The 18,924-nt window shown below is 41.9% G+C and overlaps 1 protein-coding gene across 2 annotated transcripts in view; it reads right to left on the bottom strand.

Annotated features, from left to right (window-relative positions):
• Positions 1–2,280: 2,280 nt before the first annotated feature.
• The window catches only part of pax5 (paired box 5), a 55,496-nt gene continuing 38,852 nt past the window's right edge, over positions 2,281–18,924 (bottom strand). For both annotated transcript variants that reach the window (XM_080464299.1, XM_080464298.1), the window contains exons 7-12: positions 17,245–17,377; positions 10,974–11,075; positions 8,439–8,525; positions 7,261–7,347; positions 4,935–5,042; positions 2,281–3,166 (exon numbers count right to left, since the gene is read on the bottom strand). In XM_080464299.1, coding sequence (XP_080320425.1) covers positions 4,960–5,042; positions 7,261–7,347; positions 8,439–8,525; positions 10,974–11,075; positions 17,245–17,377 — 492 coding nt within the window. In that variant the 3' untranslated portion in view covers positions 2,281–3,166; positions 4,935–4,959. The remainder of the gene's footprint in view (positions 3,167–4,934; positions 5,043–7,260; positions 7,348–8,438; positions 8,526–10,973; positions 11,076–17,244; positions 17,378–18,924) is intronic.

Genomic DNA, 18,924 nt, shown 5'->3' on the forward strand with positions numbered 1-18,924 from the left:
TGTGTGTGTGTGTGTGTGTGTGTGTGTGTGTGTGTGTGTGTGTGTGTGTGTGTGTGTGTGGCCTCGGCCCGCCGTGCTTCCTTACAGTACCACCCACAATGACAATCCCCCACCCGCACCCCCCTGATCGCTGCAGTCAATGTCACAGCTGCCAATCGAAATGGCTGCAGGCCAATGAGAGTCCATTCTGTCTCCAATGTGAACCGGTTAGGTCACAGCAATGGCAAGGCAAGCTGTGTCACTATGAGATGCATAGTTAACAAATAATCCTATTAACGTATCACTGGATCCTTGGCTAGGCCGGATAACGGGCATTGACTTCAACCGGCTTGATGCTGCTGCTTCACGCTCGTGGCCACAGGAGGCACGACGGGGTTTACCTTCTGAAGGAGAACAACTTTCAGTCAATATTGTGTCATGTTTACATTGGTGTGTGTGTGCGTGTGCGTGTGTGTGTGTGTGTGATGCCACTAATCTAAAGCTCAAGTTGATAATGATCATAATTCAAAAATTAACAATAAAAGATTAGACTTGGTACATGTCCGTCACTCACTTGGCATTGTGTCTTCTGCTAATTGTAAAAGCAGTAGGCCATGTTTAACTCAGAATTTGGGAATTGCCAACAGAAGACCCTCTCCGATTGTGGAAAGAATGAAAAAATATGCACTCATGGGATGGTAGGATGTCTTTTTTTCAGTAATGATGAAGCTGGAAAGTAGTGTCAGACACTAGTTGTATTTGTAGTTCCTTTGCTCCTGTTTTAATGCACTTATATCCATATTCTATGTCTGCTTTATGCCGACTAGGGTCATGGGGAATAGAAGCTATTCTTGCAGAAATCAGGAGAAAGGCTGCAAACATCCTGCACAGGTTGTCAGACACAAATACACAGCATACATTAAGATATATTCTTTTATCTGTTCAGAAAGTCAAGGTTTACCTGATTCTACCCAAGCGATGTGATTTGGAGTGATCAAATTGTGCTTTTCAATCTGTATCAATACTAGTTATTACCTGGGTCACCTCATGTTAAACGTCCTCTGCCTTTTGTTGTATGTGCAGTACTGGGAGCTGATGAGCATAAAGGAGTCCATCGCTGGTTGAATTGAAAGAAACAGACCTTTCATTCTGGTGTATGTAATTGGAGCTGCCTGAAAAACATTTCCCACGTTGCTTGTAAGATCGTGAACCACATGTTTGTGTTTTTCTAGCAGATCTGTGACTGTTGTGGTAGATTCTGATTGTGATGCATATATCACATGATCAGTGCTTGGTCCTGAAATGTTACTGTGGATGCATTGGGGGTAAATTAGTGTCTGATATTGAACTTACTGTTTCAGGAAGGCTATTTTTATTCTACTACTCTGTGTTTGCCTGCAGGTGAACAGAGTTTTGTTGAAGGAGCTGCAGAAACGGAGGCTGAAGCCTGTTTTAGAGACTCGCGGTCAGCAGTGGGGGGAGATGCTTACATATAAAACTAAAGGCACTGTCCTTGTTTTCAGCTGGTGTGGTTCAGGTTCAATAATGCCTCAGAAGGATCAAGAGAAAAAGACGGAAATAAGGAAAGGCCCCTGCTGTGGTGCACACTGGCGGCACAGCAGGCGAACCGTCATAAGAGTCTTCTTTAGAGTTGTGTATGCACAACTGTTAAGGTCTACAAATGTAAAAGGATTCACTCTAGTGCTATTTCAAAAAACCCAGAAACAACAAAGAAACTAACAGCTTTGTTCCATGTTCATAGTTATAGTATGTTCATATATTTTATGTCTCACACTGCAGACTTGGTGCCTCCAATCTGTTAGCTAGTAAAAACTACACAGTAGCAATGAAGCGCTACAGTCAGCCACGCGTACCCGAAAACAAACAAATACAACCGAAGATATGTAAACACTCGCAGACAATGGCTAAAACAACACCACGCACCTTTAAAGTCTTTTTAGGCATAAAGAAAGCTTCATCACTAAAATCTAAATTCAAATGTGAATAATTGAAATCGCTATTGACATTGTGACTCTCTTCTCTTTCACTGATTACTGTACAAGGTTCGTGTGGACAGAATTGAAACAGGAAGCTACGTACAGATTTAGGACGACTTCCCCCCCCCCCCCCCCCCCCCCCCCCGCAAGATCAATGTAGTAGATTTGAGATCAGTGCTGGAGGGCAAATCCGTCCCACTTTGTCTGTACATGATGGGTAAGGCCTCGACCCCGGTGTCATGCATTGTCACAGCGCAGAACTGATGTGGACCACAAACATAAAAACAAAAGAAAACTTTCACGTAGATTTTTGCACAAAAGCAATGTTTTTATAGAAACCATTTCAGGATGTGAAAGAGCACAAGGACACGTAGTTAAAAACGGGGAGAAGACAAATAAAGAAAAAAACTTCACGATTTGAAAAAAAAAAAAAAATTCAAAGAAGTAAAATGGCGCCTTTGAGTGATGATTGAGTCTCTTTGTGCTTTTGTAGTTAGTCAGCCGATCCACAAGGGGGGGCCCATCTTTGGGGAGTTTAAAGAGAGAAATAGAAAGAGCAAGACAAAGAGAGAGAGGAAGAGAGGGTGCCAGTGCTTCCAGATTCTTCTTCTGAGTATTCAGGAGGCATAAAAACAATAATTACGTCTTGTTCAGGGGCACCTGCGTCATCTGGTACCACATGACAAACTATAAACAGAAAAATCTCAATCTGATCACATTTATAAACAAAGACTTCTTATATGGAAAGTTTTTCAGAGTTCATATTTCACTGCATCAGGATCATCATCGTCATCATCATCACTATTCTAGCACAACAGCGTGACACTTATAAATCATTACAGGCATTCACTCTCATCACGGAGTGCAACGCAGAAAAGCTTCTTTATATATTACTCTGTGTCTCCCTCCATTATAAATAGCTCTTAATCAGGAATACATCTTGGCTGGGGAGGCAGGATAGCACCGTCCTGTCCAGTAAGTCAACCTGGCGGATTGGATTTCTGCTCCGATGTGAGCACGTCTGTGTTACAGCAGAGGGATCATCTTTTTAGCTGTGCTTTTCTGAAAGGCCTGGCCACTGGTCAATGGTGTTTAAGCTAAAGTGTAGACATCAGACATGGATGTTGTCAGGAGAGCTCAACACGACACTCAGCCTTGATAGTATTTCTTCCCTGTGGTCATTTGTGGTACTGCAAACACAAAAAGAATCTGTTGACAAAGGGCGAAAATATTTCTTCTGCCGATATTCTGATTCTCAAATACAAGTTTGTAACACTGCTGACAAGACACCATGAACAAGTATCCAGTTATTAGGTTTATCTCTGTCATGTAAAATTATGGATTTTTATTTATAATTTTTTTTTTTAATCTCAGCATATTTTGAGATTTGGTTTGTGCATTTTTGTTAGACTCTGTCCCTTTTGTTAGAAACAAGATGAACAACTAGGAAGCAAACCTCAAGGCCATGGTCAGAGTCCAACTCTGCTTAATACATCCAGGGTGTGAGGATACGGCTTTTATGATTGGGCAATCACAGTGGCCTCAACCACTAAAGTTACCTGTTTGCAAAACCTCCCTCCTGAGCAGCACGGGTCACAATTAGACACAGTATAGGATTTCTCCTGCAAGTTGCTGCTGTGTGGATGGACTTGAAGTAGGGTTGACACAATACTTAATGGTCTTAACACTTTAATGGGCCTAAAACATGCTAATTCCAGAGTCAGGATCACTATGACACCCAACCACCCCACCATTTTTCTCATTGGAATTTGTAAGCATTAGAAACAAGGATGGTTTAATTTGTCATTACACATACAAATTCTGCTCTAAAAATATTTCAATAGAGTGATTAGTAGATATACCCTTCACTTGTTTTTATTATTTCTTCTTAAAAAATTAAAAGGGAAAATGTCTTACAGGGAAACCCCTGAAATCCTGTTTTGTTTTGGGGTTGTTTTTTTTTCTCCCGAACCCCGGGAGCTCTTCAGTGCCCCCCCAAGAGAAGGCCGGCCCCATAATTTGAAAGCCACTGAACTAAAACTGAAGTCAACGTCACAAACCTAATCTGCATGTTGACTCGTCAGAGCTCACAGCTATATTAGTAGCATGGTTGTAAAATGCAAGAGCACAAATTGAATATCCAAATGAGCTCAAGGGTGCAGGTTATATTAAAAGTAAAAAAATAAATAAAAAGTGAGTCTGGTCCAAGTCCTTACTGAATGTTCTTGGCCTCTACTATCCTATCCTATCCTATCCTATCTACTTCTGTGTGAAATCAGTCTGAATGGACTTGGGAAATAATCATTTTGTGACTTTTTGTGCTTTGTAAAATTAAAAAGCTTGACAGTTTCAGTACTCATATTGAGGAGTGGGGAATTGCAAACATTTGTAACACAGAATACCTTCATTAAAGTTATGGTATCCCATTTTTTTCCTCAAACACGGTCATTCCAAATTAAGTGTGTCATTGGACCAACTGCAAAGCGGTGATTTTAGTCATTCAGTGTTATGACGGTCGGATTGTCTTGACTCCACTGCACCATGGCATAGAAAAATGATTAATAAATGTTAGGTATGAAAAAAAAATACTGTTTTGTTAGTTGATTTTTCTGAAGTCAATCAATATTGTCCTAAAACTTAATCTCACCAGAAAATACAACATTAGCTCAGAGACCATATCACAGCTGAGTTCAGTGGTCCAAACACAAACTCCTGCACTTATAAGATGATTCATTGCAAGCAAAAACGGGATACTGTATCTTATAGAAGGATTCAAATATCATAAATGAAGCCGCTTATTAAAAAAGAATAAAAATATATATATATATATCCTCACAGTAATGAATCACTGATATCAGATACTTGTGATAATCCCCTCGATGTCGTCCAACCAAGGCAAGTTTGTACTAAGTGGTGCTGGTGCTATCCACCCCCCCTCCCTCGAGTCCAGCTCCTCACCCTCCTCCTCTCCCTGCGTGAGGGGTCAGTGGCGGTCGTAGGCAGAGGCTGTGGCGGTGGCAGCAGGGCCCGCCCCCCGCGATGTTGCACTGTAGTAGTACGGTGATCCTGAGGGGAAACACAATCACACTTTTCATATAACGCTTATATATTACTGAGCAAAAAAGTCACAGAGGAAAAACAGTTTTGGTGACCGATGAATCCCAAACATGATCGTACACGCACTTGGAGTCATCTTTCAGGAAATGAGTGTATGTACTCAATTAAGTCTACTTTATACATTTTTGTAGCGACCAACCATTTTTGAAACAATTCCTAGGCTGCTAAATTTTCCTATATGATCACTTAAACTGCATTAAATGTGTGGCAAATAATTTTGGGGGGAATACAAAACAAGTGAAATATTCAATATTTTACAAGAAATCAAAAAAATAATGATACTCTAACACAAAATACATGAAACAAGCGTCCACATTTTTTCCCATTTTTATCCATTTTGTTCAGTCTGTAGTTCCAAAAGTAGTTTTCTCCTTTGAGCGCAATAACTCTAACAAAGGCTACTGACACCCTCTCGCTCTCTGACTTGCCAAAGTGAATCAAACAACTGAAAGAACCATCCTCAAACATATAAAAGCCTTAGAATTAAAACTTTCGACCACCTCAGAGCAGATAAAGCCTCAGGCCCAAATCAAGGGCGTCCTAGACTCCAGGTTTGGAGCCATCACTCTATGTACCGGTAAGCCATTTGATGCGGAGCAGCAGATCACTTCTTCTACATGCTTACCAAAATAGCTCTAAATCTGGCCATGCTGCAACATACAAGCCAGTGACACGTACACAGGAAGACTGGCATTGGAGCTACAAGTCAAGAGATCCCAAACAAACTGAGGCTGGTCTGTGGAAGAGTCACACTTGAAACTTTATTATTTCATCTGTTCTAGGTTTACTTTTCTTCTGGCTAATTATCTCAACTGAAATGTGAAGTATTGAGGAAGATAGCTACAATACACCTTCCACAAAAATACAATACAATTATTTGCATATCTATTCAAAATATACATTTAAAACAAAATTGATCTGCTATTTGGTGTTAAAACCTGAGTGCAGTGGGCTGCATGGAGATTTTGTTAAAACTTGCATCACGGTCTTTTTTGCTCGTTTCTCTTCACAATGTCATCATGTTCACAGATCTGAGCAATTACCTCACAGAAAGTAATTTTTTTTTTTTACAAATAGAAATGATGGTTAAAATGACAAAAACATGACTTAGGTTGTAATAAATCTGAATTCTCTTGTAACAGCTTGGGATTACTTAAATACAGTGTAAATGTGGAATGAGCGGCTTCAATTTTCTGGTTAAGATTATTTTTTAACTTTGAATGTGAGTCGTGAAAAGGCTGGGATGAGATGACATGAGGTGATGAAGCTAATGACCGAAAAAATATTCTCCCTTTCATGTACCACCAATAAAATTAACTGGGTCTACTTCTTTGATTCTTTCAGCGTTATCGTCCTCCGTCTTTCACTCCTACACACACACACGCACGTACACACACACACACACACACACACACACACACACACACACACACACACGCACACAATCTAAGTGACAGTCTAAGCTGACACACTGAGTACAGCTCTACTACTACTGATCCCTTGAGTCTATTCTCTCCCCGGGGAAGAGGTCAATTCAATACTGTAACCCCAAAGCCACACACAGAAACCCACACTCACACACTTGAACACACACAGAAAAATTCACCTACACACACACACACACACACACACACACACACACACACACACACACACACACACACACTCACACAGGTACACACCTGCCTCTGTCACTTCCATCAATCAGCCAAGCTGTGGGTTGACAGGTTATGTCTGTCCACAGTCCAGGTAATCTCAGGAGCCTCTTTGGGGAAGTGAGGCATTAAGCCGAGCTGACAAACTATTTAGTCTCACTCAAGATTTCAGACGACTTTTCTTTCCCCCTTTGCCTCTTTTTTTTTTTTTTTTAAACAACTCTCTTTTCTTTCTTATCTTTCAACTCCCCCCTCACCTGTCCTCGCCTCTCCACTAAATAACAGCCTCTTCCATCAATCCTAAGCCTTTCATTGTCTCTGGATGTGAATTTGTCCTCATAATATGCGTCCACTGATCCATTATAATATTATAGGTCCTCATGGTCTCCTTTCTGTCCGTCTTTTTCAAATGTGGTCTACCGCCATGTCACGTCATTGCAGCTATTTGTGTGTTCACACTTGAATCTTCACCCATTTGCTCTCTTTCTCTGTTTCGATCTCTCTCCACCTACCTTGCATCTGTCCTGCCTGGCTGGTGAAGAGACTGGAGGAGCAGCCGATTTCCGTCCCCAGGAGAGACCCATAATCCTGCTGAAACACTGGGGGGTGGGTGGAAAGGGTTGGGGGGGTCATCACAGTCAGATTTTTCTCAAGCTGACCATATCACCATATCAGTAACATGTTTCTTCTAAGACACTGATGGGAAGTTTTTGTCTCAAGAAATTACAAATAGATCCCTAAAGTGCCAATACTTGTTTAAGTGTGAAGGCAAGTTTATATTGTTCTTGACAATGAAGACCCAACATGAGCTTATACCATCAGTTTCGACAATAGAGGATCTTTTACTTGGCATTTGTTAATACATATAGCGTGCAACTGTAACTCACTGGACTGTCGAATCTTCAGATGTAATACATTTACAAGACAAATTTGTGAGAAATTATGACTGGATAAAGTAATGAGTGAAATTAGCTCAATCAAATCAAGATGTCAAAGTAACCTTTCTCTCTTGCAGCTAAATTAAAGTAAAAAGCCTCTAAATGGCAAAAATCATAACGTACATGTAATAGATTTATGGTTTGGCAAACCATTAGCTTGCAGAAAATGTGGCAGTTTACAAGACATATATAAACCTGTACATGCAGAGGACAGGTTTCAGAGGAGGATGGGAAGGTTCTGTCTTCTACCCTTTGGTTGATATATCCACTGTTCAGTTGAATAAAGTTTGATGTAAAGAGAGATTCAACTGTCTGCCTGTCAAAGTGGTTTAACTAGCAAAATGGACTAAACGTGGACAGATGTATTATAAATACACACGCGTGTACACACACACATTTACACACTGGAAACATCCTACAAATCACAAAGTAGTGACTCCTAATCTGTCCCTTGCTCACTCTGTCCTCCCTTTTCCCAAAATCCATTCACACTCCAAATTGCTGGTCCTAAAAAAAAAAAAAGCAAACCTGTACAGAAGCATTAGTATGTCTATGATGTGCTGCAGTCCATAGTACAATACGGAATGAAATGTAATGTAATGGAAAAAGTGAACAGCGGAGCATGAAAGATACAAGACAGTATTAGAAGCCGGCAGTGGGATGTGAGGTAGAATGAAATGAAATTCACTGATACAATTATTGATCCAGTCCTGGTAAGCGGAACTGGCTACAGCGATATGGGATATACCAACCTAATAGGCTGGGGTTCGGAAATCTCCATGACTCATTGTATGTGGAATACTGCGGATGGGAATACGGACTCCCGGAGAAATCTCCCCCTGAAAGAGAACACAGAACAAGCAAGAACGAACATGTTTAGACACATATGGAATGAAAACTAGTACAGCTCATGCTGTTGGTTGGTGTTGTTTTCGGGATGAAGCTTTTAGTGTTTCACCTGCAGCCTCCACATCCTGCACTGAGGAGGAGACACACAGATATAGAAATGGATGAATATTAGCAGATAAAAGTTATCTGGAACAGATTTCTATTGTATGTTGCACATTGTGCGTAGATTGAAATAGAAAGTCGTTCACTTTTCATCAGTATTGATTCATTCATGTTTTATTCTGTGTGTATTAGTAGAAAATTAGAATTCAGTTTCTTATTTATCTTATATATATGACATATAACCAGTATACACCAGAAATTAATTCTGAATACTAAATTGCGACTGAATCATATCGTATGGATGTGACGTTTTTAGAGTGCAGTTTAAAGCAGCTTGTTTCCCAGCCAGCGGTTTGCAGACTGGTTGATAGTGACTGGACTGGAGAGAGACTGGAGTGGTCCTGCAGTGGATGATAGCTGAGCTTTTCTCCCTCATTTACTACTTACTGTCTGGGGTCTACTCTTCCTCTGGTCTTCCCCTCACCCCGTTCTCTTTATTTTTCTCCCTCGTCCTCTGGCCCGCCTGACTACAGCCCTCCTGTCACCCTTCACATCAAAACAACATTCTCCTCCATTTCTTCTCCTCTTTTTTTTTCTCCTCTCATCTCTCCACTGACTTGCTCTCTTTTTTCACTCTTTTGCTCTTTCTTTCTTTTCTCCTGAACCTTCACTCCTCCCAGGGGATCCCTCTCCCATAGCTGACAGTCACAGACCCCGATGCCCCCTCCCTTCTTGCCCCCCCCTCCCACCCGTTCCTCCTCTCTCCTTCTCGTTCTGTCGGTTCTGCCTCACTGCTCTCCTACACCCCCTCTGAGTGTCAGCCCCCCTGCTGCAGAGAGAAAGACAGAGAGACAGAGAGGGAGAGGGAGAACAGTGGAAGAGAGTTGCTTGCTTAATGAAGGTATGATATTAGACAGAGTGAACAAAAAGGAGGATAATTTGCCTGAGAAGTGCTGAGATAAAACACAGTGAAGCTGGAGACACAAAGTTTGCAGATTATCTTCCTCGGCTCGCTGCAGTCGGCTCACGGATTTCACTGAAGTCACTGAGAAACATTTAAATGTCTACGCTCTTCGTGTTTTTATGTACCAAGTTTTCTGTGTGTGTGTGTCTATATGTGTGTATGTTTAGCTCCGTCTGTCAGGTGGGGTCGGGATGTGGTCTCCATGGCATCCCTGGGTGCGAACATCCTCTCTCTTGTCATCACCGCAGTGACGGCAATGTGTCAGGTTGTTTAGGAGACGCGGGGCGGAGGGGAGAGAGGAGGGGAAAGAAGGCTCAGGGGTCTCCCTTGTGTAGCTCAGTGTCAAGGTCGCACACACACTGTCAATAACAAACACACACACACAAACTCACAAACAACCGCATGCCAACACACACCAGCCAAAACACAAATATGCTGTCAAACCTGAGGACAGGGGCGAGCACAGGGGGACAGGGCGACGGGGTTACCCATCTTTAGACGTGCTATTCCTACAAGCCCGCTGAGAGAGTGTGTGTCACAGACTGAATGATTGGGAATACACAGAGACAACAACTTGTAAACAATATTGTTATTTGGACTTTGTTTCACTGACACTTGTTTTTTTTCTGCTTTATCCCTCTGCAGTGTTCTTCACGCTGACCATGACCACCGCTGCAAGTCTGAGCCAGAGCAACCAGAGAGAGGGAGAGCGAACAAGAGTAGTGGTCCAGGATTGAAACACAAAAGCGTCGTTGAAGGCGGAGTGGAAGGGAATGAATGAATTAGTCGTGGGTCACTGGTGATTCTCATTAAAAACAAATTACTAATGTTGAGGAGGGACAGCTGTGCTACTGTGGCTGGTTTCTAATGACACACAGAGAGATGCACAAACACAGACATAGTATATGCACACAAAAACACACACACACACGCGCACGAGCTACCCCCTGGGAACACTGTCAGCCAGAGTGTGTAGACAGACAAGAAAGAGGAAGTGGCAAAGCTAAGTACCCCCCCCCCCTGCCCCCTCCTCCCAAAAGACACGCGTGCTTTGGGAACTCAACACATATACAGATGTGTAAGTACACTTATGGATCTGCCATCATGATGGCTGATGATGATGACTGAGTGAAATAGAATATTTTTATTTCAGTTTTTTTGCAAAAACTAAAACATTTGACTCAGGTTCTGGGACTAATTGTATGTGTCACTACTATGGAGACTTTTTGTGGACAAGACGTTGCCCACTACCAAATAAAGTAGTTGAAATATAACTTTAGGCTAAACCTTTGTTTGAAATGGAGTGAAAGATATTATTGTGTGCGTGTGTGTGTGTGTGTGCGTGCGTGTGAGGGTGGGGGGGTGTACTCACCTGGTACCATGCCAGTAAGCGAGGGGGTGGAGTAGCTGCCCTGTCCAGTAGGAGGGACATGAGGAGGGTAGCCTGGCAAAGTGGTGCTGGATAAATCTCGACCTGTAATCCCACAAACAATGTCTGCTGTCAGATTACTGCATTACATCTACCAACATTATCTTTAACATACAACCCCCATCATCAGTAGAGGTGTTTATTAAAGTAGAGTACTGCGCTACAATTGCAAACCTGTCTGTTACTGAGTGTAATTGAATCAATTAATCTATGATTAAAGAGAATTGCGCTCTGGATATACTTATTTGTCAAGCACCGTGGAAGACCGTCGCCTGAGAATAAAGCACTTCCTTTCTATGCCAACTGTTTGCACCAGAAGCTTTTATTTTGACACATCCAAATTGGAACACCGTGGGTCTCGGCCAGGACTTGAACCCCCGCTGAATCAGAGTCGAGGACACTAACCACTGACTAAACTACCAAAACACCTTTGGCGATGGTGATTCTTACAGGAATTTTGTCACCATGTCACTTTCAGAGAAAGAAGTGATTATGTAACAGGCGGAAGTGGAGCGAGCGAGCGAGCGAGAGAGACGGGGTGCTGCATGGTCAGGTAAGAGGACGTGAGGTGTCCTGAATTAAAAGTGTCAGAGAAGAAAAGCGTGGTCAAGTAAAAGTATGAAGCTGAACTCAGAACATTTCTCACAGATGGGAGCTCTCTCTCTCTCTCTCTCTCTCTCTCTCTCTCTCTCTCTCTCTCTCTCTCTCTCTCTCTCTCTCTCTCTCTCTCTCTCTCCTCACATTTTGCCATTGAAACAGTTACATTCTTAATTATTTTTCATTGAATAATATTATTATTGAATCATTAAGACACAAAGATTTCCTACACTGTTAATGTGACACAGTTGAGTATTAAAGTTATGTTTTCATGTTTGGACGTGATTTATCTAGGTTTGTGCCTGCAGGGGTGTCCAAGCTCGGTCCTGGAGAGCCAGCCTCCTGCAGGGTGAAGCTCTCTCCCAGTTGCAGCACACCTGGTTGCAATAAAGGGCTCGTTATTGGCTTTTTCACAACCTTGGTGATGACATCGTCATTAGATTCAGGTATGCTGAAGCAGGGAGAGAACTGAAACATGCAGGACACCGGCCCTCCAGGGGGAGGAGAGACAGTATAAGACAGGGAGAGACTGTGCGTCTTTATTGTATGTGTGATATGGATTTTAATTTTTGCCATTTCGTATTTATGGAAGAGGGAGTTTGTTTGAAGGCCTTCACCATGACATCTCCCTTGTGAGCTGGATGCTAAATCAGTTTAATTCTCCTATATGAATTATTGCAGGTTACCCAGAACTTATGAAACATCTAGGTCTTCATTAGTTCAAGATTTCATGGCAGCAAAACTAGTTACTGCTAAACCCTTTTTTTTAGATTGACGATTCAATTAAGTGACTAATTTTCAATCATCTAATTCAATTATTCCTTTACATAATTTGATTACGGTAATTTTTATTATGTGTGTGATTTCTCAGTGAATATTCACAACTTTTCTCTGGAATTTCTCAAAAATAACCATTAACAACGTGTCACTAACATGTCACTGTTAACCTTATCTATGGGAAATGCTGCAACTATTTAGACATCAAACACTTCTAGAGGACTTTAAGTCATCGAGACCCAGTAAAATCTTTACCAAGAAGGGGTTTGGTACCAACCTCATTGTAGCACATTACCGACTGGTGATTTTGGTCAATAAAAAAAGTTTAGATCATCACAGAAAAAGGTCAGGTGTCAGGAAAAAACACTGAGAATTACTTTATTCTAATGTGTGTCATCCGAAATGCATAACAATAAGACCAAATGTATCTACTTCTATGGCATTAACACCTGCTGTATGATATAAGAGATGCACTTATAGACATACATCCATCCATCCATCCATCTTCAATACAGCTTTGCCCTTTTCCGGGTCGCAGGGCACTGGAGCCAATCCCAACTAATTATCAGGGTTAAAATTTTATCATTATAGTATTTAAAAATTATATTATGATGTTGGTTTTTTTTTTTACTTAAAGCACAGTCGAGTCGTCCTGCTCCTGCCTTTTGTTTTTCCCCCCCCCTCTGCCTCTGTGTTTTCCATCCTCTGGCATCTATTAATTTCCAGACTCCCCCTTCCCTCGTTACCACCGCCGCACCCCCACCTCCACCTCCCTCTGTCTGTCACTTGGTGGATAGGATATATAACTGCATTAGACTACATGACAGTGTGTCGACCCAAATCATTTCTCTATGTTTGCACGCAGTAGACATTGGGAGTGCGTGGAGAGGGGGCCATCCATTCATCTTCATCTTCATCTCTCTCTCTCTCTCTCTCTCTCTCTCTCTCTCTCTCTCTCTCTCTCTCTCTCTCTCTCTCTCTCACCCTCCTCCTTCACCCTGCACATACACATTTATCATCATCATAAACAGCTCAGATGCTAACACCATCAATCCCATTCACTTCCCCTCCACTTAACCACCACTAACTAACTGAGGGGAGAAAAGGGGGAGGGAGAGGGAGAGGGAGAGGGAGGCCATAAAAGACCGAGATGGAAAACTGGTGGGAAACAAAATAGAGACAACAAAGAAAGAAAGGAAGTGTGACTATTATACGACAGCAATTATGGAGACAAAAGTAAAAGCATTCATTAAGACTGCATGCACAAACATATATCTAGTCACATTTAGTTGTTTAATAGTATTATACCACAGTTGTCTTTGTCTCTGCACCATTATGTCTGATTTAAAGCAATTGATCAGAGTTCAGCAGAGAACGATGAACAACCCTCTTCATTTCAATCAGATATGTCTAATGAGGGAGACTACAGCCACAGTCAAACTGCTTTGTATATAATGAATTAACATGAAAATGTACATAAATGAAAGCACACCATTTTAACTCACTCTCTGCGTCTTTGAATGCAAAACACATATAGTTGACAGCTCATTATAAACCGGTGAACTATGATTGTTAATTTGGTATCTGCAGTCTAGTAAAGCAACAAAATGCTTCTGATGCTATTAACAGACGAAGAAGTGCTCCAGTCGCTAAGGTCAGGTAGTTGGGAAATCCACATGTACAGCTTCTGTTATAAGCTGGATGTGCAGCTTGATATTTCACTTTGCAAAAATTTGAACTGGCAAATCACTTTGGTAGTTCCATGCGATGTTAGGAAATTCCTGTAGTTTGCAGAAGGTGCATTTAAATAGTTGGTTAGTTTGTTTTATCTTATCTTATCAATGGTTTTATAAGATGACTCATACTTTCTTGGTCCAACTTGTATTGGAGCAAAATTGGCTGAAAAATTAACTAGTGTTTGCTCTACAGGAAATATAATACAGATTTATTCAATGCTCATGAACTTACAAGCTGCACTGATAATTAGGCTGTGGTTATTTATTTTAGACTGAATTAAATTTATGTGTGTCTCTCCTTGCAAGGCTGTTTTAATAGAAGTCTATTTTATAGTCAAGTCATTATGGTGACCTGCTTTGGCTGCACTAAAAAATGGACAAAAGTCCCCCTTTCTCCAATTGTTCCCTCTGTACGTGTTTAGTTTGGATTCCTGCTGACAAGACAGCCACGCTCTTAGCTCAGAAGTGTTGTATAAAATGCATTTTTACACTAATAACATGAAAACTCTTACAAAGACCAAGATAGGTACAAAACAGACCAACAGTCGTGTTCTCTAAAGCCTTGTGTATCATACAGTCAAACACAAAAATTATGCAGCCATTATTATAATGATCATATTTATATTAATTCTAATAATGTTTTACTTCAGTTTTTTTTTTTTTATTGTAAATCATCAACGGTCCGGTATTACTCAAGCAACACGAGCAAACAAAGAAAAGTGGACAGCACATGAGTGACTACAAATGAAATGAGGCTCTGGAGTGATCGTTTCCTCATTTGTCTGCCCTCTTCATCATATATTAGCTCCTTCAACTCCCTCCCTACATGTGTTTTTCTCTAACAGATCCTTTCTTTACTCCAGCCTCCCGCCGTCCCTCTCCGCCTCCTCTCTCCTGTCTCTGCGTAGTAAAGTTTTTCTCGGTGTTTGACGCGACAGCGAGGCATTAGTGCAGACGGGCTACTCATCCGCTCAGGGTCAGTGCACAGGGCAAGGAGGAGAGGGAGGAGAGTGTGGAAGGGAGGAGAGACGGACTCTCTACAGCCCAACTTAGAAGGGGCAGACAGGGCCAGATCCTCTGAGGTGTGTGTGTGTGTGTGTGTGTGTGTGTGTGTGTGTGTGTGTGTGTGTGTGTGTGTGTGTGTGTGTGTGTGTGTGTGTGTGTGTGTGTGTGTGTGTGTGTGTGTGTGTGTGTGTGTGTGTGTGTGTGTGTGTGTGTGTGTGTGTGTGTGTGTGTGTGTGTGTGTGTGTGTGTGTGTCCACATTTGTGCATATGTATGCCAGTTGTATTGATGTATCTGTTCTCCACAGCTTTACTGTAGAGGTCAACCAACAACTGCGAGTACCTCGGTGCTCTCATGCAGCTACAGATGAACACACATCGTCTGCCTCTCTATCTCAGTCTCTCACAACAAACAGTCATCAGAGCAGCACATGTCAAAGCCGGAGGGATCGCGGGTGAGCAGCGTGTCCCTTTGTGCGTTTGCACTCTTGTAGATTGGGTGAAGTTTAGGGTGACGGAGAAATGCCCTGCAGATTTGAAAAGACCTTAGAATGGCGGACTGAGAGTGTAAATGTTGCTCTACAGTGTGTGTCCAGAGTATCAACACTTCAAGGATGCAATAAGATTGCGTCAAACACACAAACGTCTGATCCCCTAGAGGGAGCTCTATTCTGAGGGAAACGACAGGCAAGAAGATGCATGCATAATATTCAAAGGTGTGTGTGTATGTGAATATGAATGTGTGTGTTTGCATGCATAAGCAGAAATGGAAATTCTCTCTCTCCTTTTCTTTCTCTCGCTGTCTCTCTCTCTCTCTTTCTCTCCTCTTGCCGTGGGCAGGTAATATTCCTCAGTGGGTTCTAAGAGCAAAAAAGAGCCCAATCCCAGATTTCCCAAATTCCCAGCTCTATGATTCCCCTCATTACAGATGGGAACGTGAATGCCTTGTCCAAGTGCTCCCTGGTCTACACTTAATTAACCACGGCCTGTCCCAGTGCCCCTAAATGGAGAAACAGGACTAGACGGCGCTCTTACTTTCCCTCCATCATTCCACCTTTCTTCTCCTTTCCTTCTCTCCTCTCCTGAGATCCAAAGCACCGAGCACTTTAAGTACTTACAATCATGGAGCTTCTGAGGCAGACTTAACAGGCTGCTGGTGTACTGTGTTTTTTTTTTCTTTTTTTCTTTTCTATTTTGTGGCTGACTTGTGTTTAAATAGAAAGTATAAAATCATGCGTATTATGTTTTCCAATGCATATGATTAATTGGAGGGCAGTTCAAACCCATACAATGTAATGCCACCATTACATTGTATGAGTTTCATTGAAGTTTCACACTTCATCGTCAGAATATTAGGCCAGCTTATTTAAGAAAAATGTGAAATGCACATTTGCTGCTTTTGATCACAAATACTAAAGGTGCAGAGTAGACACTGGTGAAATATGAAGTGAACCCATTACATCAATAATGGTTGAAGTCATGGACTTCTCATTTCCCAAAATATAAGGCTTTCATTCATAATGACGTTTCTAATGGAATCAATAGCATTATACACAGACAGCAGATAGGTTATTACCTGCTTCTTTATATCGAGAAGATGATATTTTTTTACTTCCCTCCACCCCGAACACGAGGCTCGGGTTAACTCATCTGCTGCTGTCTTCCTCGTTAGGAGTCAATCTCCACTGTTTTGTGTCTGCTGCGTGTTATTAAAACCAAGAGTGTTATTCATCTTCTTTAAACTATCTGATTTAACGTGAGCTGAACTTAATGGTTAATCAGTCATGCTGACTGACCATGCTCAACTAATGTCACAACATCTCTCCGATGATAAAGCTCTCTGCATGTTAAAAGGAAAGGCCGAGTTGTTGTAGGCAATTGTAACTTTCTTTGAAGCATCTACTGAAGTATCTTCTCTGTTTTTAAAGATGTTTCGTTTGTTGTTGGCATCCATCAGTCTTGGAAGACTATGGTAGTTGTGCCGCTACCCCATTTTCTGTGGCTTGCACTAAACTAGAAGCATATTTTTCTAAAAGTCATGCTGTAAGACAAGTTTCAGAGTAGAAATGAATACATGAATTCATTAGTGAAGGTTGTTTTACCTGGAACAAGTGAATAGGACTGTGGGCCCGACACGCCGGCTCCTAATTCCGCCCCTGCGCCCGGATTGGCCAAACTGTTCTTCATCTCATCCAGTCCGCCTGTTAGTGAGGCCATGGCCGAATAGTCTGAAGTCTGGAAAACAGAAAGAGGGGAAAGAAAGAGTACAATTATGAAGAAATGAAAACCACAACTGTTACTGTGAGCTCCAGCGTGAATGCACAGCCGAGCCTGTGCTGCATACAGCTGTGAGCAATCTGTTCATTATACCCTGCTACATGACGAACATGTCGCACCTTCCTCCAAGCAGAGAGCAGAAGAGCTATTGTGTGACCACACACACACACACACACACACACACACGCACACACACACACACACAGCGACATACAGAAAAACACCTACAGCAGAGAGTTTATTGATCTGTTTACAAAGACAGGGATTTACTGTACAACTAAGTCCAACAGTCTATAACCACAGGATCAGCGTGCTCTGTCTCTTCATCTCCCTCACCCTCACTGGCACACACAGTCCATATACATCCAACACAACACACTGACACGCGCACGTGTCCACATAGACACATGGCTGCATGCACACACATACACAGTGGCATTACATAGACCGTGGCTAACACAAAGCCTCCAGATTCCCCTGGATACCAGCAAAAATAAGAACTATGATGATCTCAGTAGATACATACACACACACACACACACACACACACCAGTGCCTTTTTCACACACACCACAAAGGCTACAAATCACACAGAGCTTTAGAACCTGAAGTGACAAAGCGAAAAGTTTTTTTTATCCTCACTCTTTTTATGCATAATATTTCCTACATATTACAAAAGCAGATCAAAATCAAGAGAAATGCAAAAAAAAAAACCCTAACCAAAAAAACATTAAACTTAACTGATTTTGCCAATTTGTCTGGATGTGTGTTCATAAAGTTGTATTGTTTTGCCTGTAAATATAATCTTCTTCATATAATGCAAGCCACAATTCATAGAAACAGGACAAATCCACACAACTGCTGCAGTCTGTTCACTCAAAAACTACAAATAAATAGTCTGTTTTCAGCGTGTAGATTATGACCTTTAGCTCAGCAGGGATCTCACAGACAGAATTTGAAGCAGCTTCTTTAACGGCCCCAGTCAGCTCGATGGATGGATAATGGAAACTGTCCGCTCACCTGTGTGCGACCCCGACACACAGCCATGACCCATCCATCCTCATTTCACTCCCAGCTCTGAGGGTGAGAGACTAAGTGTGTGTGTGTGATGATTTAAAGTGATGGTGATGACAAACATAAGGAATGTCAGGAATGATGACCTCTCTTTTGGTCGTGCGTGCGAGTCAGCGTTGCCAGTTTATCACTCAGATGACCACTCACATTTACACCTATAGGCAATTTTGATTCATCAATCAACTTCACATTCATCTTTTTGGACAGTGGGAGGAAATGGGATTACCCAGAGAAAATCCTCTCACAGACAGAGAGAACATGCAAACTCAACCCAGAAAGGCCTGGCCGATATTTGACCCAGTCACCTTCATGCTTTAAGGCTACATGGTGTGAGCCACTGCGCCACTCTAGAATTGTCATGTTCTTCAAATCATAAATGTTGTAAACCATTTAGTTGCCAATAGACACACCGTGTGCGAGTGCAAGCCTCA

This window comes from Lipophrys pholis (genome assembly GCF_963383615.2).
Source record: "Lipophrys pholis genome assembly, chromosome: 5".
Lineage (NCBI taxonomy): Eukaryota > Metazoa > Chordata > Actinopteri > Blenniiformes > Blenniidae > Lipophrys > Lipophrys pholis.